Source organism: Chlorocebus sabaeus, chromosome X (genome assembly GCF_047675955.1).
Source record: "Chlorocebus sabaeus isolate Y175 chromosome X, mChlSab1.0.hap1, whole genome shotgun sequence".
Taxonomy (NCBI): Eukaryota; Metazoa; Chordata; class Mammalia; order Primates; family Cercopithecidae; genus Chlorocebus; species Chlorocebus sabaeus.
In genome coordinates this window covers 130,733,650-130,756,031 of record NC_132933.1, presented here as the reverse complement: position 1 = coordinate 130,756,031, position 22,382 = coordinate 130,733,650, and the positions used below count along the sequence as shown (strand labels likewise).

Genomic DNA, 22,382 nt, shown 5'->3' with positions numbered 1-22,382 from the left:
GCCAAACCTTGCAGTCCAAGGGAGTAGGTGGCCAGGGAGGGACCCTTGGAGGAATGAGCTGGAGGCTGCCTGTGGGCAACAAGAGCTGGTGTTTAAGGTGGAAAGAGGGTAAGGAGGTAGTGATGATCTCTCATGTTATGTGCATCTCTTCCTAACTACGTGTTCAGTGATCTCATGTTGATAGTTTGAATTCAACCATGGGGGATTTTGACACCATGGAAATTGGCAAATGTAACAAATCATTTTTTTTTTTTCTCGACAAGGCAATTGGTAACATTTACTAGCACATCACTGGGTGAGGAGCTCTATAGACTTCCCTCCCTTTCTGTCCCCCCTCAATTCTCCTCCTCACTCCTGACTTGAGGCTGCCTCAGACACTTCCCATCTACTTTTATCTGAGGAGTAAGAGTGGGAGGAGGAGAGGCCAAGGAAGGTTGGCATCAGGAGGAGTTGCTGTGGTTTCCTCTTCTAGGCCAGGCCTGGCCCCATGGAGATCATCTGCACCAGGACTGTTTTCTTTTGTTGTTTTTGTTGTTGTTGTTTTGTTTTGTAGCAGACTGGCCTAGAGCAAACCCTTGGAGTTTTGTCAAGGACTCTGTAAGTATTCCTGTCTTTAAGTTTCTTTTCATATAAAGCAAGTACAATGTACATTAAAGTAAGATGATTCTTGTTGCATGTTCCCAAAGGATGACCTGGAAAATGTGCTGTTATGTGGACCTCTCCCGGGGGCCAGCTCTTCTGAGAGTGATTTAGGGTCTTGCTAGTCAAAGAATGGCCTACGATGAGCAGCAGAGACATCACTGGGGAGTTTGTCAGAAATGCCTATCAGGCTCTGCCCCAGACCTACTGAATCAGAGGCTGAAATTGAATAAGATCCCCAGGGGACTCATATATACATTCAAGTTTAAGAAGCACTGATGTGGGATTTAGGAAGTCCTAGTTGAGCTGTGTGTGCAGAATGATGAGGAGATGGAGTTTTCCTAGACCAGCTGTTTTCAAAACTGACACGGACTAGAATCCCCTGGAGGGCTTGCTAAAATACAGTGTGCTGGCCCCCGCCCCACGGATTCTCATTCAGCAGGTCTGGGGGTAAGGCCTCGGAAGTTTCTAACAAGTTCTCAGATGATGCTGAAGCTGCTGGCTCAGGGACACACTTTCAGAATCACTGCCTTACATTTGCCTCTGGGCAGCCTGTAGGATTTAGGAAGATCTCTGGCTTTGAGAACCTTTAAGAAGAACCTCTGTGGCTCACTTCAGATAGTATGACCGAGAGGAGCAAATGCAAGCTCTGGAATCTGAAAACCTAGATGTTGGTCCTAGATTTGTTACATTCTTGGAAGTACCTTGACCTCTTACCTTTGTTTTCTTCATCTGAAAGTAAGGATAATAATAATAATCACTTCACAGCACTGTTATAAATATCAAAGAAGGTATTTTGTGATCTCTGAAATGTAATACAAATGTAAGCTGCCTCCACAGGTTGAGTATCCCTTATCCAGAATACCTGGGATCAGAAGGGTTTCTGATTTTGGATTTATTCAGATTTTGGAATATTTGCATTATACTTACCAATGGAGCATCCCAAATCTAAAAATTAAAAACATCTTCCAAGTCAGAGGCTTTAGGAAATGATTTCACGTTGCTCTCTTTGTGGTGGATTCTCTTCTGAGACACTTGGCCTTTCTCTATTTTATTTATTGCCACTTGCGGAAATTACCATATGGCTGAAAATGTGTTTTTTGGAAAAAAAAGGATGTTATGTGTTATTTTCAAGGACTGTTGCTGAGTCTGATTTTTGCTTTTTGATGTATCTGAGCATTAGGTGACAGTGATTCAGTCATTATGGTTATATCTGTTCCTGGTGTGGTAATATTAGCACTCCAAAGCTGTGCTCCATAGTATTCTGTCAGTGTATTTATAACACACTGAAGAAACTCATCAGTGCCATTGTCTCGCTGTGTGAACTTCTCAGCATTCCAGCTTCCAGCTTGCAGAGGTCTGGTTGTTATGCTATCACCCTTTGTAATGCCTTGTCCAGGAAGTCCTCATAATTTTTATGCCCTTAGATTTCTGTGAAGCATCTTTGTTGGAGTGTTTTGGGGTCTCTGTGATTGGCCAGGAAATCTTAGCTGAATTAGAGGCTTGGCTAGGCATGGTGGTTCACGCCTGTAATCCCAGAAACTTGGGAGGCCGAATTGGGTGGATCGCTTGAGTCCAGGAGTTTGAGACCAGCCTGGCAAAATGGTGAAACCCTGTCTCTACCAAAAATACAAAAAAATATGCTGAGCACAGTGGCACGTGCCTGTAGTCCCAACTACTTGAGAGGCTGAGGCAGGAGGTTCCCTTGAGCCCAGGAGGTCGAGGCTGCAGTGAGCTTAGATAGTGCCATTGCACTCCAGCCTGGGTGACAGGAGTGAGTGAAACCCTGTCTCAAAAAAAAAATTAGAGGCTTTAATTCATCACTGTGTGGTATAATGAAAAGCATGCAGGCTTTAGAGTTGACACACCTGGGTCTGGTCTGGCCTCCATTGTTTATTACAGTGGTTCTTCAACTTGGCCTCACATTGGACTTAGCTGAGGAGATTTATAAGCAATATTTATGTTGGGTACCACTTCAGAGATGGTGACCTAATTGGCCTGGGGTGGCCTGGGCATGTGGACTTTTAACAACTTCCCCAGGTGATTCTAGTTTGAGACTCACCGAATATGTGATTGTGAGTTTACTTAATGGTTCTAAGCCTGAAGTTTCCTCATATGTAAAATGGGTATAATCACATCTCTCTTATGGCAGCACTGTGAGGATCATAGTTAACGTGAGATGCCTAAATGAGATGATTTCAGGGGAGCTGGAAGGGCCCCTACTTCTCAAACCCCAGTATACTTTACCATACTACCTCTTCCACCGCCACCATCGGGCCCCCTAACAACTTCCCCAGTTATTCTGGCTCATCACCACTCCTTTGAGGGAATATCTTTTGAACTGATGAAAGGACATCTGCTGGCTGTTGACCTCCTTCTCGTCTCCACCTATGGATCCAGCATGGTTCACATGCCTGGCAAGAGGTATTTTAGAGACAAAGAACAGAAAGTCCTTGCACTAAGACCAGGATTGGCCCATGAATGTGCTAGAGACCATGCCCTGGTTGCTGTCTGCATCTCCCCAGTGTGGCTGGCCTTTCTGCCCACTTCCTTGAGTGATGATCCTGTTCACCATCCTCTCCAACACATCAGCCGATTCGACCATTATTTAGCCAGTCCAGAGTTCACGTTCCTGTTTGCAACACCAAAGCCTTTTAACCTTTCGGCATGCTCCTCTCATGAAGCCTTCCCTAGCCCTCAGTTTGAGATGTACTATCCTTACAGTGAAGTGTCTGGCATGCACTTTTCGGTGCTAGAGTCTACCAAATCATCATTTATGCACTTGCCTCATCTCCCCTGCTCAACTAAAAGCATCAGGAAGTCAGGGACTATCCATCTCCCCAGCACGTAGAACTGTTAGTATATGTGTGGGTGCTCAGGATGTGTTGATTGAGTGAATGAAAGAAAGATCCCCTATATACTTACAGTGTGTCCCTTCAATGAAACAACCCAATTACATGAACAAGCTGAAGTCTGAAGTCCTGTGTTCCCAGCTGGACTTTGAGTTCTCTAACTGTAGGTACTGGGTTCTTACTTCTTTACGTTCCTCATGGCATCTGGCACAATACTTGGCCAACAGTAAGTGCTCAGTGAGCACTTCTTATCCTATTAAGGAGTGGAGATGTGAATGCAAAAGAGCCAAAGGAATGACCCCAAACCACTTAGTGGCCTCAACAGAGATGGACAAGGGCCAAGCTTTGCTGATTAGGGCAGTGGTATCTTAGGGGAATGTGCATACCCTAACAAGATCCATTGGGTCTGAGAAGAACATTTTAGAACTTCTATATCTTTATTTAAATTTAAAAATAATTAAACTTTATACAGAGTAATATAATGGACTTTGGAGACTCAGAAGCAGGGAGGGTAGGAAGGGGATGAGGGATTAAAAAAACTACAGATTGGATCCAGTGTACATTACTTGGGTGATGGGTGCACTATAACATCTCAGACTTCACCACCATACAATTTTTTTTTTTTTTCTTTTTTTTTTTTGAGGTGGAGTCTTGCTTTGTCGCCCAGGCTGGAGTGCAGTGGCCGGACCTCGGCTCACTGCAAGCTCCACCTCCTGGGTTTACGCCATCCATTCTCCTGCCTCAGCCTCCCAAGTAGCTGGGACTACAGGCACCCGCCACCTTGCCTGGCTAGTTTTTTGTATTTTTTTAGTAGAGACGGAGTTTCACTATGTTAGCCAGGATGGTCTCGATCTCCTGACCTCGTGATCTGCCTGTCTCGGCCTCCCAAAGTGCTGGGATTACAGGCTTGAGCCACCGCACCTGGCCCACCACTATACAATTTATCTATATAACCAAAAACCACTTACATCCCCAAAAGCTATTGAAATAAAAAAACTTTTTAAGAAAAATAATTATGCGTTATTGAGTTCTATATTGATGGCTATGGACCCTTCATTTGATCTGCGTGGAACATGTGAGAGGGCCACTGTCACCCTCACTGGCTTGTTTTCGTTCAATATATTAAAAATAATCTCAGCTGGCGTGGTGGCTCATGCCTGTAATCCCAGCACTTTGGAAGGCTGAGGCGGGAGGATCACCTGAGGTCAGGAGTTTGAGACCAGCCTGACCAACATGGTGAAACCCCTTCTCTACTAAAAATATAGAAATTAGCCAGGCGTGGTGGCAGGCACGTGTAATCCCAGCTACTCAGGAGGCTGAGGCAGGAGAACTGCTTGAACCCAGGAGGCAGAGGTTGCAGTGAGTGAAGATCGCACCATTGCACTCCAGCCTGGGTGACAGAGCGAGACTCCATCTTCAAAAAAAAAAAAAAATCTTGAGCAGTTTACATATATACCTGTGGATTTATGAATTTTATTGTCTAGTTTACTACATACAGCATAGATAAGTGGCTTAAAAATTGTTCCAGAGAAACAGAAATTGAAATGATTATTGATGATGTAAGCACAAGAGAACAGCTAGAAATTGGCAGAAGTGACCCTTCTCCCAGGCTGGTTCGCCATGTTGGTTAGCCAGATGACAAGAGAAATACAATGGTGGTCTAACAAGAACAAGCACAATAGTAATCTGACAAAGACATGCCATAAATTTTTGAAATAGTCAAGAAGACTCTAAGAAATGTGGATTTATATTCATTGTCATTGTTGTATTAACCAAATCCTATATGGACACTATGTCTTGAAGAATTAATCCAATGGTGTTTGAAGGATTAATGACTTTTGAAGATTTTTAATTTCATTTTACCTCATCTTTTGAAATTTCTGTTTTTGTATTTGTTAAAAATATTCCTAATATATTAGTCTGTTAGTATGTCTGTAGAAATTAAACATCCATGTATTGGGTATGTATGCTGAAAAATATTTTACTAGTAGGAGCGCATGTCCACTGTCAGAATGTCATACAAATGAGAGTGTGGTTTGTTCTTGATGGGCTTTTAGTGTCATCATGTCATACTGCTCTCACATGATTGATCAGAAAGCCATTTCAGGAATGTGTGTCATTAGTCACCATGGTAATGGCACAGTTGGGAGGGGATTGGATCATTAAAAATCCATCATCACTACTGGGTTAGAAATTAACTCAGATCACACATTCTTATGAAGTCAGGTCATCTTTTGCTTATAGAAAAAGGCAACCCTTAAAATGTAACATATTTTTAAAGATATGTGTTATAGGCATTACTTGAGCTTATTCATACATTTGGAAGTGAAAGACAAAACCCCAGAAATATATTTGTCAAGCATTTTGTTATTTATTTGAACCCTACAACAACCCTGTAAGGTGGAGATCATCCTCATTGTATGACAAGGAAAGATAAAATCACAGACCTTAAGTGACTTGTCGAAACTCACGTATTCAGTAAGTATAGAATGAGGGTGCAAAATTAGATAATTGGTATTAGCCAATATTTTGCTGTTAGTTTCCAAAGGCAAAGAATACATAGGCATGGTATCAAGTCATCTAATCCAGTAAGTCCTCACTTAACATCATCGATAGGTTCTTGGAAACTGTGACTTTAAGCAAAATGACAGATAATGAAATCAGTTTTACCATAGGCTAATTGATGTAAACAAGAGTTAAGTTCCTATGGCATATTCCTGCTCACAAAAACATCATCAAGCTTCTAAACAAAGACCAAAACACTTCTAATATTGAACATTGAATACATGTGAGCCATGCATACATTTAAGAAAGATGAATAAAAACAAGTAAGATGATTATTAACCCAGTTATTCTAGTTCAGGGTTGCAGGTGCTGGAGCCTATCTAGGCAGCTCAGGGCAGCAGGCGGGAACCAGCCCTGGCTAGGACGCCATCCTGTCGCAGGGTGCAATCACACACACACCATGCTCGCTCACACTGGGAACGTGTAGACACGCCGATTAACCTAACAGGCACATCTTTGAGATGTGGGAGGAAACAATAGTACCTAGAGAAAACCTGTGCAGACTTGGGGAGACTGTGCAAACTCTACACAGACAGTGACCCTGGCCCAGAATGGATTTTTTTCTTATCAACTGTATAACAAAAGGATGTTGAATGAAATGATGCTATTTGAGGATCTGCTGTAATTTGAAGGTACTCACAATTTCCAGACATGAAAGGCTGTGTAACAGCGGACTTTATACCCTGAGAGTGAAAGCAAAATGTTCACTCTGAGGGCTGGGGCTGGAATCTTTCCTTCATCTATCTCTGTTGGGTGGTGAAAAGCAAGCCAATTTTGGTTGTGCTTATTGACATTTATCATCTTATGTCATTTCTCAAGTGAAAGTTCTGCATTTTTGTATGAGTAAGAGGTCCCTTGGTGGAGCTTTGCCAACTGTTTTTCTCAAGGTGTTCTGCAGAGCATCAGATATTGACCTAAAATACAATAAATGGGCATCTCTCTCTGTTAACAGGACCATTGCCAACTATTTGGTGTGGAGAATGGTTTATTCCAGAATTCCAAACCTTAGCAGGCGCTTTCAGTATAGATGGCTGGAATTCTCAAGGGTAAGTTTAAGAAGATTGCGATGTTACATCGCTGGATAACTTTACATGCTGGAATCGTCCATATATTAACTGATCCAATAAAAATTATCTTCAGGGATTAGACAGAGGGCGTTTGTAGCCCAAGCTCTATTGGTTTTCTTTGGGTTTTTTTTTGTGTGTGTGTGTGTGCCTTATTTATTTTTATTTAGGTATAAATTACATACGATAAGATACACTCAAGCTCTACTTTGATGGGTTCTATGAAGATATTTAGAGAAATACTAGAGGCCACACATTGTTTTCAAACTTCCCTGTCTTATCAGTGGATTCCCATTTTCCCCCGGAGTTTTTAACTGGGTCACTGTAATTATAGTTTTAACATTTCGTTGTGATATATTTGTAACTATCTTTTATTTTCAGTATTCTGAACATTTAAAATGTGCATGATAGAGATATTAGATGGTAGAATTTCATTTTCAATTTGGAAATGGAATTTTGTCTTAAACTTTGCCTATACCGGCCAGGCGCGGTGGCTCAAGCCTGTAATCCCAGCACTTTGGGAGGCCGAGACGGGCGGATCACGAGGTCAGGAGATCGAGACCATCCTGGCTAACACGGTGAAACCCCGTCTCTACTAAAACACAAAAAAAATTAGCCGGGCGAGGTGGCGGGCGCCTGTAGTCCCAGCTACTCGGGAGGCTGAGGCAGGAGAATGGCGTGAACTCGGGAGGCGGGGCTTGCAGTGAGCTGAGATCCGGCCACTGCACTCCAGCCTGGGCAACAGAGCCAGACTCCGTCTCAAAAAAAAAAAAAAAAAACTTTGCCTATACCTTCCATCTTTGCATCTGTCCTCTGCTAGGTCCAAGAGGCTCTAATTTAGTTTTCTCTGAGACCTCCTCCACCTGCTCACCTGGCTCTTTATTTATTTATTTTTATTCAAGATGGGATCTTGCCATGTTGCCCAGGCTTGTCTTGAATTCCAGAGCTCAAATGATCCTCTCACCTCGGCCTCCCAAAGTGCTGGGATTAAAGGCATGAGCCACTGTGTCGGGCCTCACCTGGCTCTTTAATCTTGGCTTCTCTCCCACCCTTGCTCGCCTCCCAGTTTATACCCATGGTACTCTCATCTTTGTTTTTGAGGCTTGTATCTGACTAATTCTCCTTCCACTAGAGGCCGTAAGGATTTTGTATCTTTGGAACAGTTTTTATTTTTCTATCAATTTAAAGTGAAGTGAATGGTGAATCTTGTAAGCTATGATTTCATTCAAGAGGCATTTTTGTTATTAGAGGAACTGTAAGTACAGAAATTCTTAGTGGGCCATTACTCTGGAAGAGTAGTGCAATTATTTTGGATATGCTTTGACCCTATAAAGTCACTAGCATATAAAGTTACTTTAGGGCTGCCTGCAGTGGCTCACACCTGTAATTCCAGCACTTTGGGAGGCCAAAGCAGGCAAATTGTTTGAGGTCAGGAGTTTGAGACCAGCCTGGCCAAGGTGGTGAAACCTCGTCTCTACAAAAAATACAAAAATTAGCCAGGCCTAGTGGCACACGCCTGTAGTCCCAGCTACTTGGGAGGCTGAGGCAGGAGAATCGCTTGAATCCAGGAGGTGGAGGCTGCAGTGAGCTGAGATGATGGCACCACTGTACTCCAGCCTGGGCAACAGAGCAAGACTCCGTCTCAAAAAAAAAAAAAAAAGTCTTTTTCCAGAGAACAGCATGAAACAACTATATATATATATGTCGTATTGATGGGTTAAGATACTAAACAAGTAGATTGTATGTGCGTGTGTGTGTGTGTATTTTTAACTGCTATGAATCACATAAAAGATGATGCCCAGCTGCTTTCCACCCCTACTGTGAAGAGAATGAGAGAGGTGTAAGAAGCAGTGTGTGAACATTTAAGGTTAGGTATGAGGGGATGTTTCTTGAGCACGAAGTGCTAAATATAATATTGAATTGCCGAAGAAGGTTGTAGGATCTCTTTCTCTAGAGGTTTTAAAAATAGATTCATCCCTTACCTCTGAGAGAGGTTACCAGAAATCAGAGGAAGAATAGATGAAATTAAGCCTTAATCCCATTCCTCAAAACAACCTGGGTCTAACATTGTGCAAAGGACACTTCTGGCCACCATTCTCAGGGCCTCCCTTCCTCCCTGCCTGTACCCCCAACTTCCAAGGGCAACTTACACTATATTTATTTCTCTGCTTTTATCCCCAAGAGTAAACCTCTGACCCTTCCAGGTCCTGCTCGGGAACCTTCTTACTTGTTTGTAAATGTTTTCTTGTAATGATATAATTGGGACAGATGGGCACGGCATTTACATCTGTATTTCGCTTGTTTATCAGTGTGTTTTTTGCTGTGACACAACGTAAATATACTCCCTGTGTTGTTCATGGTGGACCGTGTTCTCCTGGTCTGCCTTGTTGAGTGCTACTCGGAGCAAGGAAACCCTCGCTGGACAGGAACTTTGCTCACTCACTGAATCTAGACCTTGTTAGTGGAACTTTAGTTCTCAGTAGATATTAAATATTATCTGGACACTTGGATAGCATCTTCTCATGTCCCTGCTGACTGCAGAAAAGTGATGATACCATTGTCCAGATTCTTTGTTCATGGGGAAAATTGGGAAGAAAGGATAAATATATTATTTTAACTGTTAAAACACTTTTTCTTTTCTTCCTTTTTTTTTTTTTGTTTTGAGACAGAGTCTCACTCTGTTGCCCAGGTTGGAGTGCAGTGGCCTGATCTCAGCTCACTGCAACCTCCGCTTCCTGGGTTCACACAATTCTCCCACCTCGGCCTCCCAAGTAGCTGGGATTACAGGCATGCACCACCCTGCCTCGCTAATTTTTGTATTTTTAGTAAGCACGGGGTTTCACCATGTTGACCAGGCTGGTCTCAAACACCTGACCTCAGGTGATCTGCCCACCTGGGCTTCTTAAAGTGGTGGGATTACAGATGTGAGCCACTGCGCCCGGCCTAAAACATTTTCATTTAGTTTGAAATATAATGGGGACAAGCAGAATTTTTTTTCCTCAGCTATTTTACCTTTGCCTCTACTATCTGATGCATATATATGCGTTAGGGTGTGCAATGTTTTGTAGACTGTTTTCTTCAGGTTGTTTGCATTTTTTTTCAGCCATGGATTTTATCCAAATGAAGTTTAATCGGGATCAATTATCTCCCACAGGTAATCCAGGGGACCACAACTTTGCTGCCTCAGTGGGACAAATGTGTAAACTTTATTGAAAGTGCCCTCCCTTATGTTGTTGGAAAGATGTTTGTAGATGTGCACTTCCAGGAAGATAAGAAGGAAATGGTAAGTGGTGCACCCCAGCTAGCAAACAATAATGACATTTTAGCCAGATCTGAAAAGGGTATATTCAGCAGGCTAATGTCAGCCTTCCAGGGGGTAGGGGCCTGTGGATATTGTCTTCAGATTCTTTCAACTTCTAAGTGAAATAGGAAGAAAGGTCATCAAATGAGAGTGAGGATGAGTTAGCAAGTATTGAAGGTTAGAGGAGAGAGAAGGGGTGTAGTTGTCCAGGGGACTGGGCGAGTGAATAAACTGAGGGAATGTAGTGTAGCTGCTTGAAGGCGGCATGTCCCAGATGTAGGTGAGGTTCGAGGTCATGAATTCAAAGAGGGTCTCATCACTGTGGCAACGTGTTCTTCCCCATCTGTTTCAACTGCACTGGAGGAAAAGATGTGTTTTTTTTCTTTTGGCTTTATTGAGGTACATTTGACTAATAACAATTGTATATATTCGAAGTATACAGCCGGGTGCAGTGGCTCACACCTGTAATCCCAGCACTTTGGGAGGCCAAGCCGGGCAGATGACTTGAGGTCAGGAGTTTGAGGCCTGCCTGGCCAACATGGTAAAACCCCCCATCTCTACTAAAAAAATACAAAAATTATCTGGGCGTGGTGGCGGGCACCTGTAATCCTAGCTACTTGGGAGGCTGAGGCAGGAGAATCGCTTGAACCCAGGAGGCGGAGGTTGCAGTGAGCCGAGATGGTGCCACTGCCCTTCAGCCCAGGCGACAGAGCGAGACTCTGTCTCAAAAGAAACACAAAGTATACAACATGATGATTTGACATACATTGTGAAATGGTTGCCACAATTAAATGAACACATCTGTTGTCACACTTATTTACCATTGTGTGTGTGTGTGTGGCGGGGGCAGGGGGTGTGAGGACACTTAAGATTTACTGTCTTAGCAAATTCAAGTATACAATACATAATTAGTAACTATAGTCACCATGCCGTATTTTAGATCCCCAGAACTTATTCATCGTAGAACTTTGTACCCTTTGATCAATATCTCCCCATTTCCCTGCCACCAGCCCCTGGCAACTACTGTTCTACTCTCTGCTTCTATATTTTAACTTTTATAAAAATTCTACATATAAGTGAGATCATATAATATTTGTCTTTCTGTGTCTGGCTTATTTCACTTAGCATAATATCCTCTAGCTTTATCTATGTTGTTGCAAAAGGCAGGATTTTCTTCGTTTCTTCATTTTTGTGGCCAAATATTCCATTCACAAAATGCGAATACATCACATTTTCATTGTGTATTCATCCATTGAAGGGTGTTTAGGTTTATTCTATATCTTAGCTGTTATGAATAATGCTGCAATGAACATGAAGGTGCAGATCTTTCTTCCATATACTGATTTCACTTACTTTGGATATATACCCAGTAGTGGGATGGCTGGATTGAATGGTAGTCCTATTTTTCATTTTTTGAAGATTTTCCATGCTATTTCCATAATGGCTGTACCAGTTTACATTCTTACCAACAGCATATGAGCATTCCCTTTTTTTCCAGAAATACCTTGCCAAAACTTACCTCTTAAATTTTTCATCAGAGCCATCCTAACAGGTAGTGAAGTGGTATTTCATTATGGTTTGATTTGCATTTCCTGATGATTAGTGATGAAAACCTTTTCATAAACCTGCTGACTGTTTATGTGTCTTCTCTGGAAAACTGTCTATTCAGATCTTTTGCCTATTTTTTAATCAGGTTATTTTTTCGCTATTGAGAGAGTGTATTTTGAATTAGGAATTTGGATTTGGCCAGGTTTTTTGTCTGCATTTTATTTTTGATGAATTATATTTTACAAATGTCATGAAGTGAAAGATCCAGGCATGATTAATAACAATCCATGTAGTCAATCAGATACAAATATATGAGCAACTTGGGTGCAGGTTGGTCAATAAACATTGAATTTAAGGGCAAAGGCATTGTAATGTCATGATTGTTTAAATGATTGGTGTCATGTAGTGATACATAATAATACCAAATGGTTGGTATTATGTGTCAGTACATAGTCATTATTGATACATAATACATGATTATGTTTTATGCACTGAAGTTTGCTTTGCAATACCATATCTAAGTACATTTGTGGCAGGCCAGGTCTCACTAACACAGGCCTCCATCACAACTGTCCCAGCACGAACTGAGTAGCTAGGTTAAACATTAAAAGCTGATTGAGCCAGTGCCCATATACAAAGGCTGGAATGTAACAAAGAGCCCACCAAGAGTTTTGCCTAGGCTTTTCCTGGGCCTTGAAGCGTGACAAGATAATGAATGAATTATTAACAGGACCCTTTTAGGATTAAACAAGTTTTATTGGGAGTCTGAAGAAACTCCCCAGGCCTCCACAAACAAGTTTATTGGCGTCTAAAGGAACTCCCCAAACCTTTATGATTTAGTAGGAGACAAGATAAGGGTAATCACCCCAGCACCTAGATCCGTTTAGATTAAGTAAACTTACTGAGGCTCCAGAAGAAGGTCTTCAAGACTCAGACCTAGTTATAGATTAAAAGAAGTTTATCACTTATGTCTTTCCACAAATGCGCACTTACACGTAGACATATAGTTTAGAAGGTATATGAGCTCTAGAAAACTTTGTAATTTTGAGTTGGTCTGGGGATAATTTCCAGGCTTTCTTCCTGTAACCAGTGGCAGAAAATAAAACTCTCTTCTTCCCCAGTTCATTTGCATCTCGTTACTGGGCTGTGAGAAATACCAGCCTGACCCTCAGTTTGGTCTGGGAACAAATTGGCCTATGTTAACTTGTTTTTACTGTCTAAGTAGGAGACTTTATGTTTGAACCTGAAAGTTCTCTTGCAAACAATTCCACTGAAGAATTAATGGCTTATTTCAAAATACTCGATATTCTCATTGCGTGTTTTCTTTTGCTCCTTGGTCAGAGTAAATAGTTTGAGATCTTATCAGATAATCACAGTGGTAATATTATAAGCTCTGGGAAGGCTGTAAAAACAAAGGATAAAGAAAGATTTAAAAAATTATAGCAGGAGGTTTTTTGGCAGTAGAAGAATTTTAACTAATATGAAAAGTATGTGGATTAAACTTGTTTTCCTCAGTTTTGGTGTGAAAGTCCCTTTTCCTTGTGTCAGGGTGTGACATTCTAAAATAAAGTTGATTTTGGCAATCTCCCCCCTGATTTTGAAGTATTTTGATGTATATGGGGATAGTGTGGTAGTTAGGCAGATACTCATCTCTTTAATGTAAAATTATTTGCGTCCCTTGTGCTGAAGCTGTTTGCCTCAGGGAATACTTAAGTTGGAAACTTACAAGAGAATTATCTGGCCTTTTATAGCCTTTTTTTTTTTACAGGGCTTCTATCCAACAACCACCTGGAACCACTGATTTACTTGAAAAACATTCAGTATTATTAGCTACAGTCTAAAGAAAAAGAAAAACAGAAAGATCCCCAAAGGGGCAAATTCCAAAGACCCTAACTCAGATGGAAGGCTGCCATTGTTTATTTACCAAAAAAGTCTGTTAAGCAAATGAATACAGTCAGAAGCTTAAACTTCAGGAATGTCTCAAATTTACATGTGTACACAAATCACGTGAGCATCTGCTTGTTAAAATGCAGATTCTCATTGCATTTTAATAAGGTTTGTTTTGTTTTGTTTTTAAAGTTTTTATTTGGGATAGGACCCAAGAGTTTGCCTAACAAGGTTCCAGGTGCGACTGCTGCTGCTGGTCGCGGACCACACTTGGAGCAGCAAGGTCTTCTCATGATTCATTTGTTTGTAAACAGCACCAAAAAAGAAAAAAAAAAAAAGCCCTGGTGACTCACAAGAGCAGGCTAGGCCAGTTGACGTGAATAGCAATACTTAATTTACCAAATCTGGTTGCATTAGTGCAGGTAACTGCTTTAATTTTCAGATCATTGAAAGTTTCTGTAATTCAGATCGGTTTAAATGGACTGTGAAAAACCCTGCCTTAGGACCTCCAGGCTTAGTTCCCCACCCACCAACTATGTAGTTATCTTTTGAAAACTGATACCTGGGTTTTACTAAGAGACTCCCGCCCCACTTCTCCTCCGTATCTCTGTTTCTAGAACCTCTTGATGACAGAGTTGGCCCAACTGCCTGTGGTTGGCACCCTTTGTTCTAGAGAGTGAGTAGGAGATAGCAGTTCACATTGAGATTTCCTACCTATCAGGGTTCTCCTCTTTTTCACTGGGGAAAACACATAATTCTACATTACTGTTTCGTTAAGACTTCCCACATCCAAATGTGCATTTGGACACACTGATACACCAACACTCTCATACTCATTCACACACGTAACCATGGGAATTTAGCAAATTTAATTAGAAATGAGAAGAATAGCATGTAGAAAAGGAGAGTTCTTCAACAGAAAGCCACCAAAAGAGGTCATATAGTACATTCCCTTGCCATCCAGCTAGTGGGACAGAGCCTTAACTCGTGGGATTGGCTGCAAATGTTGCTTTGTCTTTGCAGTCCAAAATAGCACTATCCAATTGAACTAGAATATGAGCCACATTTGTTTTTTTGAGGTAGGGTCTCACTCTGTTGACCAGGCTGGAGTGCAGTGGCATGATCTCGGCTCACTGCCACCTCCGCCTCCTGGGTTTAAGGGATGCTCCTGCCTCAGCCTCCTGAGTAGCTGGGATTACAGACACCTGTCAACATGCCTGGCTAATTTCTGTATTTTTGGTAGAGGTTGGATTTCACCATGTTGGCCAGGCTGGTCTCAAACTCCTGACCTCAAGTGAGCCGCCTGCCTAAGCCTCCCAAAATGCTGAGATTACAGGCGTGAGCCACCACACCCAGCCCACATATGTAATTTTAAATTTTCTAGTAGCCACAATAAAAAAGTGAAAGAACACAAGTGAAATTAATTTTAATAATATATTTTGTTTAATCCAGTTTATCTAAAATATTGTCATTTCAACACATAATTAATATAAAATTACTAATATGAGGCCAGGCATGGTGGCTCGCACCTGTCATCCTAGTACTTTGGGAAGTTGAGGTGGAAGGATCACTTGAGGCCAGGAGTTCGAGACCAACCTAGGCAACAGAGTGAGAGCCCGTCTCTACAAAAAATAATTAAAAAAAAAAAAAAAAGCCAGGCAAGATTACACACGCCTATAGTCCCAGCTCCTCAGGAGGCTGAGGTGGGAGAATCATTTGAGCCTGGGAGGTTGAGGCTGCAGTGAGCCAAAATTATGCCACTGCACTCCAGTCCAGGTGACAGAGTGAGACCCTTTCTCAAAAAAATAAAATTACTAATGTAATAGTTTATGGGGCCTTATTTCATACTGTCTTTTAAACTCCATGTGTATTTTATACTTATAGCATATCTCATTTGGGACTAGCCACATTTCAATGTTGCTAAGTGACTCCCATATTAAACATTGCGGGTCTACATAAGAAGGATCCCTTGAGCTCAGCATGGCAGGATTCAGTCCCTAGGTGAGAGGGTACTAGTAGCCGGGACTGGGAGGGTGGCGCTTCTTGGTCCCTGGCCAACTGTTTCAAGAGGGGCTCTAATATCAGAGAGGCAGGACTCACTCAAGCAACACTAGGATTCATGGTCTGGGAACAGGAATGGGAATTAGAGTCAAGGTGCTAGTTCGTGAAGATATTTCAGGTTTTCTGGAATACCAGCTTAGAAGCAGAAACAAATAAAGGCATAGTTCTCATTGGCTCAGGGACTGCATGAACTGTAGTCTGCAAATTAGGATGTTCAGTGCCTTGGAGGTACAAAGGAATCCATCAAGCCAAAGCCAGGGGTTCCAAGCTCAAATACCCTCATGGTCAATGAGTAACATTAAATAACATGCATGAATAACGCTGACTGGGTGTAGGCAAAAGCCAGGGCAAGTGCAATAATAAATGGTAATTGCCATTGACCTTGGTGTCTGGGACGCAATAGTAGTGAAGCTCGCTTGTGGGGGTGGTGAATGTGCTATGCAAGATTCAGCCACGACTTGTCTCCAGTCAACTATTTTCATGCAGAAATGCAGGGCTTTGGGGGCTAGACAGGTTTCTGGTTTGTTTTCTGAGAGAAGTCAAATATCTGGATTTTTATGTGAAATCTCTCATATTTTAAATCTTGGTCAGTATTCTGGGGGTCAAATTAAATATGTCCTGCGGATACCATTGCCACTGACTTTGTTCCCCCCACTGAGATGGAGTCTCGCTCTATCGCCCAGTCTGGAGTGCAGTGGTGCAATCTCGGCTCACTGCAACCTCTGCCTCCCGGGTTCAAGCAATTCTTCTGCCTCAGCCTCCCAAGTAGCTGGGATTACAGGCACGTGTCACCACACCCAGCTAATTTTTTGTATTTTTAGTAGAGATGGGGTTTCACTACGCTGGCCAGGCTGGTCTCAAACTCCTGACCTCGTGATCCATCTGCCTGGGCCTCCCAAAGTGTTGGGATTACAGGTGTGAGCCACTGTGCCTGGCCTCCATTGACTTTTATATTAACATTTTCTCCCTCCTTACCTCCCTTTCTTCCCCCATTCTCCAGAACTAAAGATCATAACTTTGTCCATCAGAGGACTTCTTTAATTTTTTATCTTATTTAGATGAAGATTATTTATAATTTTAAAACATATTCCACTAGTTAAGCATTTAATATTACTTTTGTGGAAAGTTACATGAAAGTGGGACTCCTTCAGAGAACTGATGATGTATCATCACCGTAACTAGAGATGATGCTGTCGTTCCACTGCGACAAGCCCTGATCCATATGCTCATGACCTAAATGGCAGGAGAGAGGATTAATTGTGTTCAGGAAGGATGTCTAAAGTTATCAATTGCTAATTTTCTCTTTTATTTATTTTTATTTTTTAATACTCTTTTCCTTTTTCTTTCCTTTCTTTTTTTTTTTTTTTTTTTTTTTTTTTTTTGAGACAGTCTTGCTCCATCAACCAGGCTGAAGTGCAGTGGTATGATCTTGGCTCACTGCAACCTCTGCCTCCTGAGTTCAAGCCATTCTTGTGCCTCAGCCTCCTGAGTAGCTGGGATTACAGGTGTGCACCACCACGTCCAGCTAATTTTTGTATTTTTTTTTTTTTTTTTGGTAGAGATGGGGTTTCCTCATGTTGGCCAAGCTGGTCTTGAACTCCTGACTTTAAGTGATCTGCCTGCCTCAGCCTCCCAAAGTGCTGGAATTACAGACATGAGCCACTGCGCCTGACCTTGTTTGATTATTATTATTATTATTCATATCTGTAATGTAGAAGTAAGTGCCCCAGATAGATACTCATGTCCATGTAGGGCAGGTAAAGATTCCAACGAAGGCCAGGGAATGAAGGGATTGTCACCATTGGCCTAGTTGTGACTGTGATGGTCAGGATATATTGGTTTTAAAATGTGGTGATGATAATAACAGTAGCAGTTAGCTTTCACTGAGGTTTAATTAGGTATCTGGTATTCTTCTAAGTGCTTTCAGTGTGCGAACTCACTTATCCTCGCAATGACTCTGTTACTGCTATTAGTGCCCTAATTTTCCAGATGAGGAAACAGGCTCAGAGAGTTGAAGTACATTCTCTGGAGTCATACAGCTTGAAAATGGCTTTGGTGGGGTTCAAGCCCAGACAATCTACATGGAAACCAGTGTTCCATTTCCTTGCTTCTCTCTGAAGACACTTGAATCTTTGCCAATTTTATGAATATGAGGAGATCAGAACCTTCTTAATGGCTTATCTTATAATTACCCTTGTTAGCAAATTACTTATTCTAATGTTAAGATCTTAAAGAGGCACACATTTCATATTTTTTTTAACGTTTCACAGGTAGGAAACAGTTGGAATAGGTTTGGCTTCTAGTATTTCAATATTTTAAATATAAATATAGTGGAAACCTAATTCAAATCCAACCAGTTGACATCATGTTTTTGTATTCATAAAACTCTCAGGAGAAAGACGGAAATGATAAGAAGCAAGCTACTATTGATTTAATCTAAGAACAACTTTGCAGCTATATCTTTGGCTCAGTCTACACACTGAGCTCAATTTCTCATATTTTGTACATACATCATTCTAAGGAGTGATCCCTGATGTTTGCAGTGGTAACCCAAAGGCTCTGTAAGATTTATTATCAAAGTTTAAAAAAATGTTTACCATTCTTTACTAAGGCAGAAATATGAATACATACATCAAAGAAAAATTTTTCTATTGTGTTGATAGGAAAAAAGGCCTTGTTGCTTTATCTCTAGTTTCTAGAAAATTCAGTAAAGTTGAAGTTCCCATGTGAACATTTTGGCTGGGCTAAGTTCTTCTGTATAAACCATGTCTTGGTTTGTTTCATTGTAGACACTGTGTCCCCGGACTACTTACCTTTATTCATATATCTCATCTCCGCCAGTAGGTATTTTTTGCTGCTCCCTCAAATTTTCTGCATTTTTGTTATAGAGTAAACCCAGTTGAAGAAAATAATTATTTTGACACTTGTTAAAATAGTAATGAAGACTATTCAGGACTATTGCAAGAGGTGTCAAGTCTCTTGCAACAGGGGAGAAAGGTTAGGCTCAACTCTAAATACAGCAAAGACAGCTGGAGATTTATAGCCAGTGAGGAGAATGAGGGGATCAGTGGATGGAAAATTATGGAGAGGAGACATCAGGAGAAGGGAAATTCTTGCTAAACCAACTTAACAGGATTCTTGTGGAAGGCAGGCCAAGGTGATCAGGATGGGGATTCTTTCTAAAGTGACTTAGCAGGATTCTTGCTACAACTGGACTAGGCAGGCTTGACAAGGATAGGATAGGGGTGGGAGGCTGAGAGGAGGGTAAGGCCAAGACATACTTGAGAAGAGGGCTCAGAGGAGCCTGACTAAACTTTGGTCAAGGAGAGAGTCTTTGTCAGCTCTCAGATCAAAGCTAAAGTCACTGATCTCCTATCATATGTTAAAACATTCTATATGCAGAAGGTTAATCTAGTTAAAGCAGAGCAAATCTATTACACTTCAGATTTAGACTTTATTAAGTGAAGAACTAAAACTTGACTCCCTATGTAAAACAATTCACTAATTTCTCCTGCACTCTAGCCGGCTATTCTATTTCTCTTTAAAGACATTGTTCATGTTCCCAAGTAATGCCATGGATGACCTACAGTATCTTCCATTTTTTCTGAGCTGCTCTCTGCCTGAGCAATTCCAATAGTAATTCTTATCCTAAAGAAAGAATTCTCCTCCTACCCCATACTGCTACATCTGGTGTCAAAGACTTAAATACCCACGTGGGTCCAATTGCAGTGGCAGAGTTTGAACTTGCAACCTCAATACACTAGAAGTTCACCTCATTAGTGAGCTAAGATAATTGAATTGATGTACTGCCATTAATATTCTTTAAGTTCTCCAATTCCCTTGCTCACTGTTTCTCTCAGTGGTTGAGTAAATGAGATGTAACTATAACGTTGATGGCAGAAGTCACATGAAAGTCAGTGTCATGCATTATAGCATTGCCCTTATACTGAAGGGTTTTCGTTCCTTGCAAATTCAGCTGCTCACAAGGGTTGTTCTCAGTAAGGCCATTGTACAGATAAAGACAATGGTCCCTTCATCACAAACTGTGAAAGAAAGGATATTCTCTTTGGCTACCAAATACCCCTGTTTCTGTTTGTCTAGTAAGTGGTGTTGGTTATTATTATCAAGATCACTTTCCAGAGAAACGTTGCTGAAGACCTGTCCAAATTAAGGCAAACCATGATGATTTGGTTTTTTTAAGGGCTTTTTAATATATTTATAAAATATTGACCTAATAAAGAAATTATGTCTGGTTTTCTGCAAAGTTGCATTGATAGCTCATAGCCCAGCTCTGCTCTTACCAACATGGATAAATCAGTTAACTTCTTTGAGCTTGTTTTCCTGTTTATAAATGATGCAAGAGTTTCTGTTGCTATGGTAGTGCTGTGTAACAATCAATCACAAAGCCTCACTGGCATCTGACAATAAGCAGTTACTGCTGATGCATCTGGAGTCAGTGGCGGCCCCCATGCAGCTCTGCTGATTTTGGCCGGGCTGGCTTGAATTTCTGGGGGTTGGCTGATCAAGGTTGGCTTTGGCAGAGGTGATTGGAATGACTCGGCTCTGCTTCATGTGTCTTACTTCCTTCAGCCGGCTAGCCTATGCATGTTCTCATGGTGATGGCAGAAGTTCAAGTGAGCAAGTAGAAACATGTGAGGTCTCCTGAGACCTAGGCTTAGAACAGGCATAATGTAATATCCGCATTTTGTTGGCCAAAGCAAGTCACAAGGCTGGCCCAGATTTACGGACTAGGGAAACAGGGTCTGCATTTTTTTTTTTTTTCTTTTGGAGACAAGGTCTGGCTCTGTCACCCAGGCTGCAGTGCAGTGGTGCGATCTCTGCTCACTGCAGGCTCCGCCTCCCAGACTCAAGCCATCTTCCCACTTTAGCCTCCCGAGTAGCTGGGACTACAGGTGTGCGCCATGATGCCCGGCTAATTTTTGTCTTTTTTGTAGAGACGGGGTTTTGCCATGTTGTCCAGGCTGGTCTTGGACTCGTGAGCTTAAGCGATCTGCCTGCCTTGGCTTTCCAAAGTGTTGGGATTACAAGTATGAGCCACCTGTAACTCTGCATTTTTAATGAGAGGATCCGCAAAGTCACACAGTAAAGGCTGTGGATAAATGATGGGTATGGCATTAAAGCTCTCAGTGCTGTGTATCACAAATAAAGATAAAGTAGTACGTCCCTGTTTCATTTGTGGTGAGAATTAAATGAGGTAATCTATGTAGAAGGCCTAGCACAATACCTGGTATACAACAAGTGCTCAGTGAATGTCAGCTACTCTTATTGCTAATATTGCCATGCCTAATGTTAATAATTAAGATAGAATTTATAGCATCAACTTCCTGGCATGGGCTGTGGCAACTTCTGCATTTAGATTGCCTCTTTTAAATTTATCGTAGAGTGAGGGAGGTGCCTGGGGGGTTTTGCTGTTGCTACTCCTCCATACATGCCTAGTGTAGTAGCTTTCATTGGAATAAAGATCCTTTTCATGCTAGTGCCCTGGCCACATTCCAGAACCCACCCTATCATTTAATGCCAAGTCTGGCTCACACAAGAGTCTCATGAAATTACTCGAGGAGCCAAATATAATTTATTTTTTCTTTTTTCTTTTTCTTTTTTTTTTTTTTTTTGAGACCAAATCTCATCCTGTTGCCCAGGCTGGAGTGCAATGGTGTGATCTTGGCTCACTGCAACCTCTGCCTTACAGGTTCACGCCATTCTCCTGCCTCAGCCTCCCAAGTAGCTGGGACCACAGGTGCATGCCACCATGCCTGGCTAATTTTTTGTATTTTTAGTAGAGATGGGGTTTCACTGTGTCAGCCAGGATGGTCTCGATCTCCTGACCTCGTGATCTGCCCTCCTTGGCCTCCCAAAGTGCTGGGATTTCAGGCATGAGCCACTGTGCCCAGCCGTATAATTTCTAGAATAGGTCCAGATTTCACAACCCTCTACAGGCTAAATCTTGTTGCAACAAATATCAGGTCCCAGTCGTGACAGCTCGTTTATGCAATCTTTGGTCAAGTAACATCCAGCAAAACAAGTAATTTAGATAGCTCATTGGGAATTCTTTTGAAATAAGTGTGAACATTTACTCTTGTCCTTGTCCTTCAGTATGCTGCTATGACGATGACACATTGGCTCACCTTTCTTGTTTTCTCCATTTCTGGCTAGCACTGGGCGGTGTTGCCTTTGCCACATATTATCAGCCACAGTCTTGTCAAGCAGATCTGGTCAGACCTATGGAATGTGAAGACCCTGTATTAGAAATTCATTTACCTAAAGAAAACATTTATGCCTTCCAACAGATCTGAATGTTGGAAGTGACCAGACATAGTTACTTGCTGGGGAGAATTTACCCACAGCCAAAGGCTAGACTATTTGAGACCGATTGACTTGTAAATATTATTCTGGTTTCTGATTCATCCTCTCTTAAAGTTGGAAAGTGGAAAACAGGAAAAGATG

At 41.6% G+C, this 22,382-nt stretch overlaps 1 protein-coding gene across 1 annotated transcript in view; it reads left to right on the top strand.

Annotated features, from left to right (window-relative positions):
* Positions 1-22,382, top strand: part of PHEX (phosphate regulating endopeptidase X-linked) — a 224,096-nt gene that overhangs the window by 73,323 nt on the left and 128,391 nt on the right. Inside the window, exons 10-11 of the mRNA XM_007991285.3 lie at positions 7,009-7,102; positions 10,275-10,403. Of these exons, the coding sequence (XP_007989476.1) occupies positions 7,009-7,102; positions 10,275-10,403 (223 nt within the window). The remainder of the gene's footprint in view (positions 1-7,008; positions 7,103-10,274; positions 10,404-22,382) is intronic.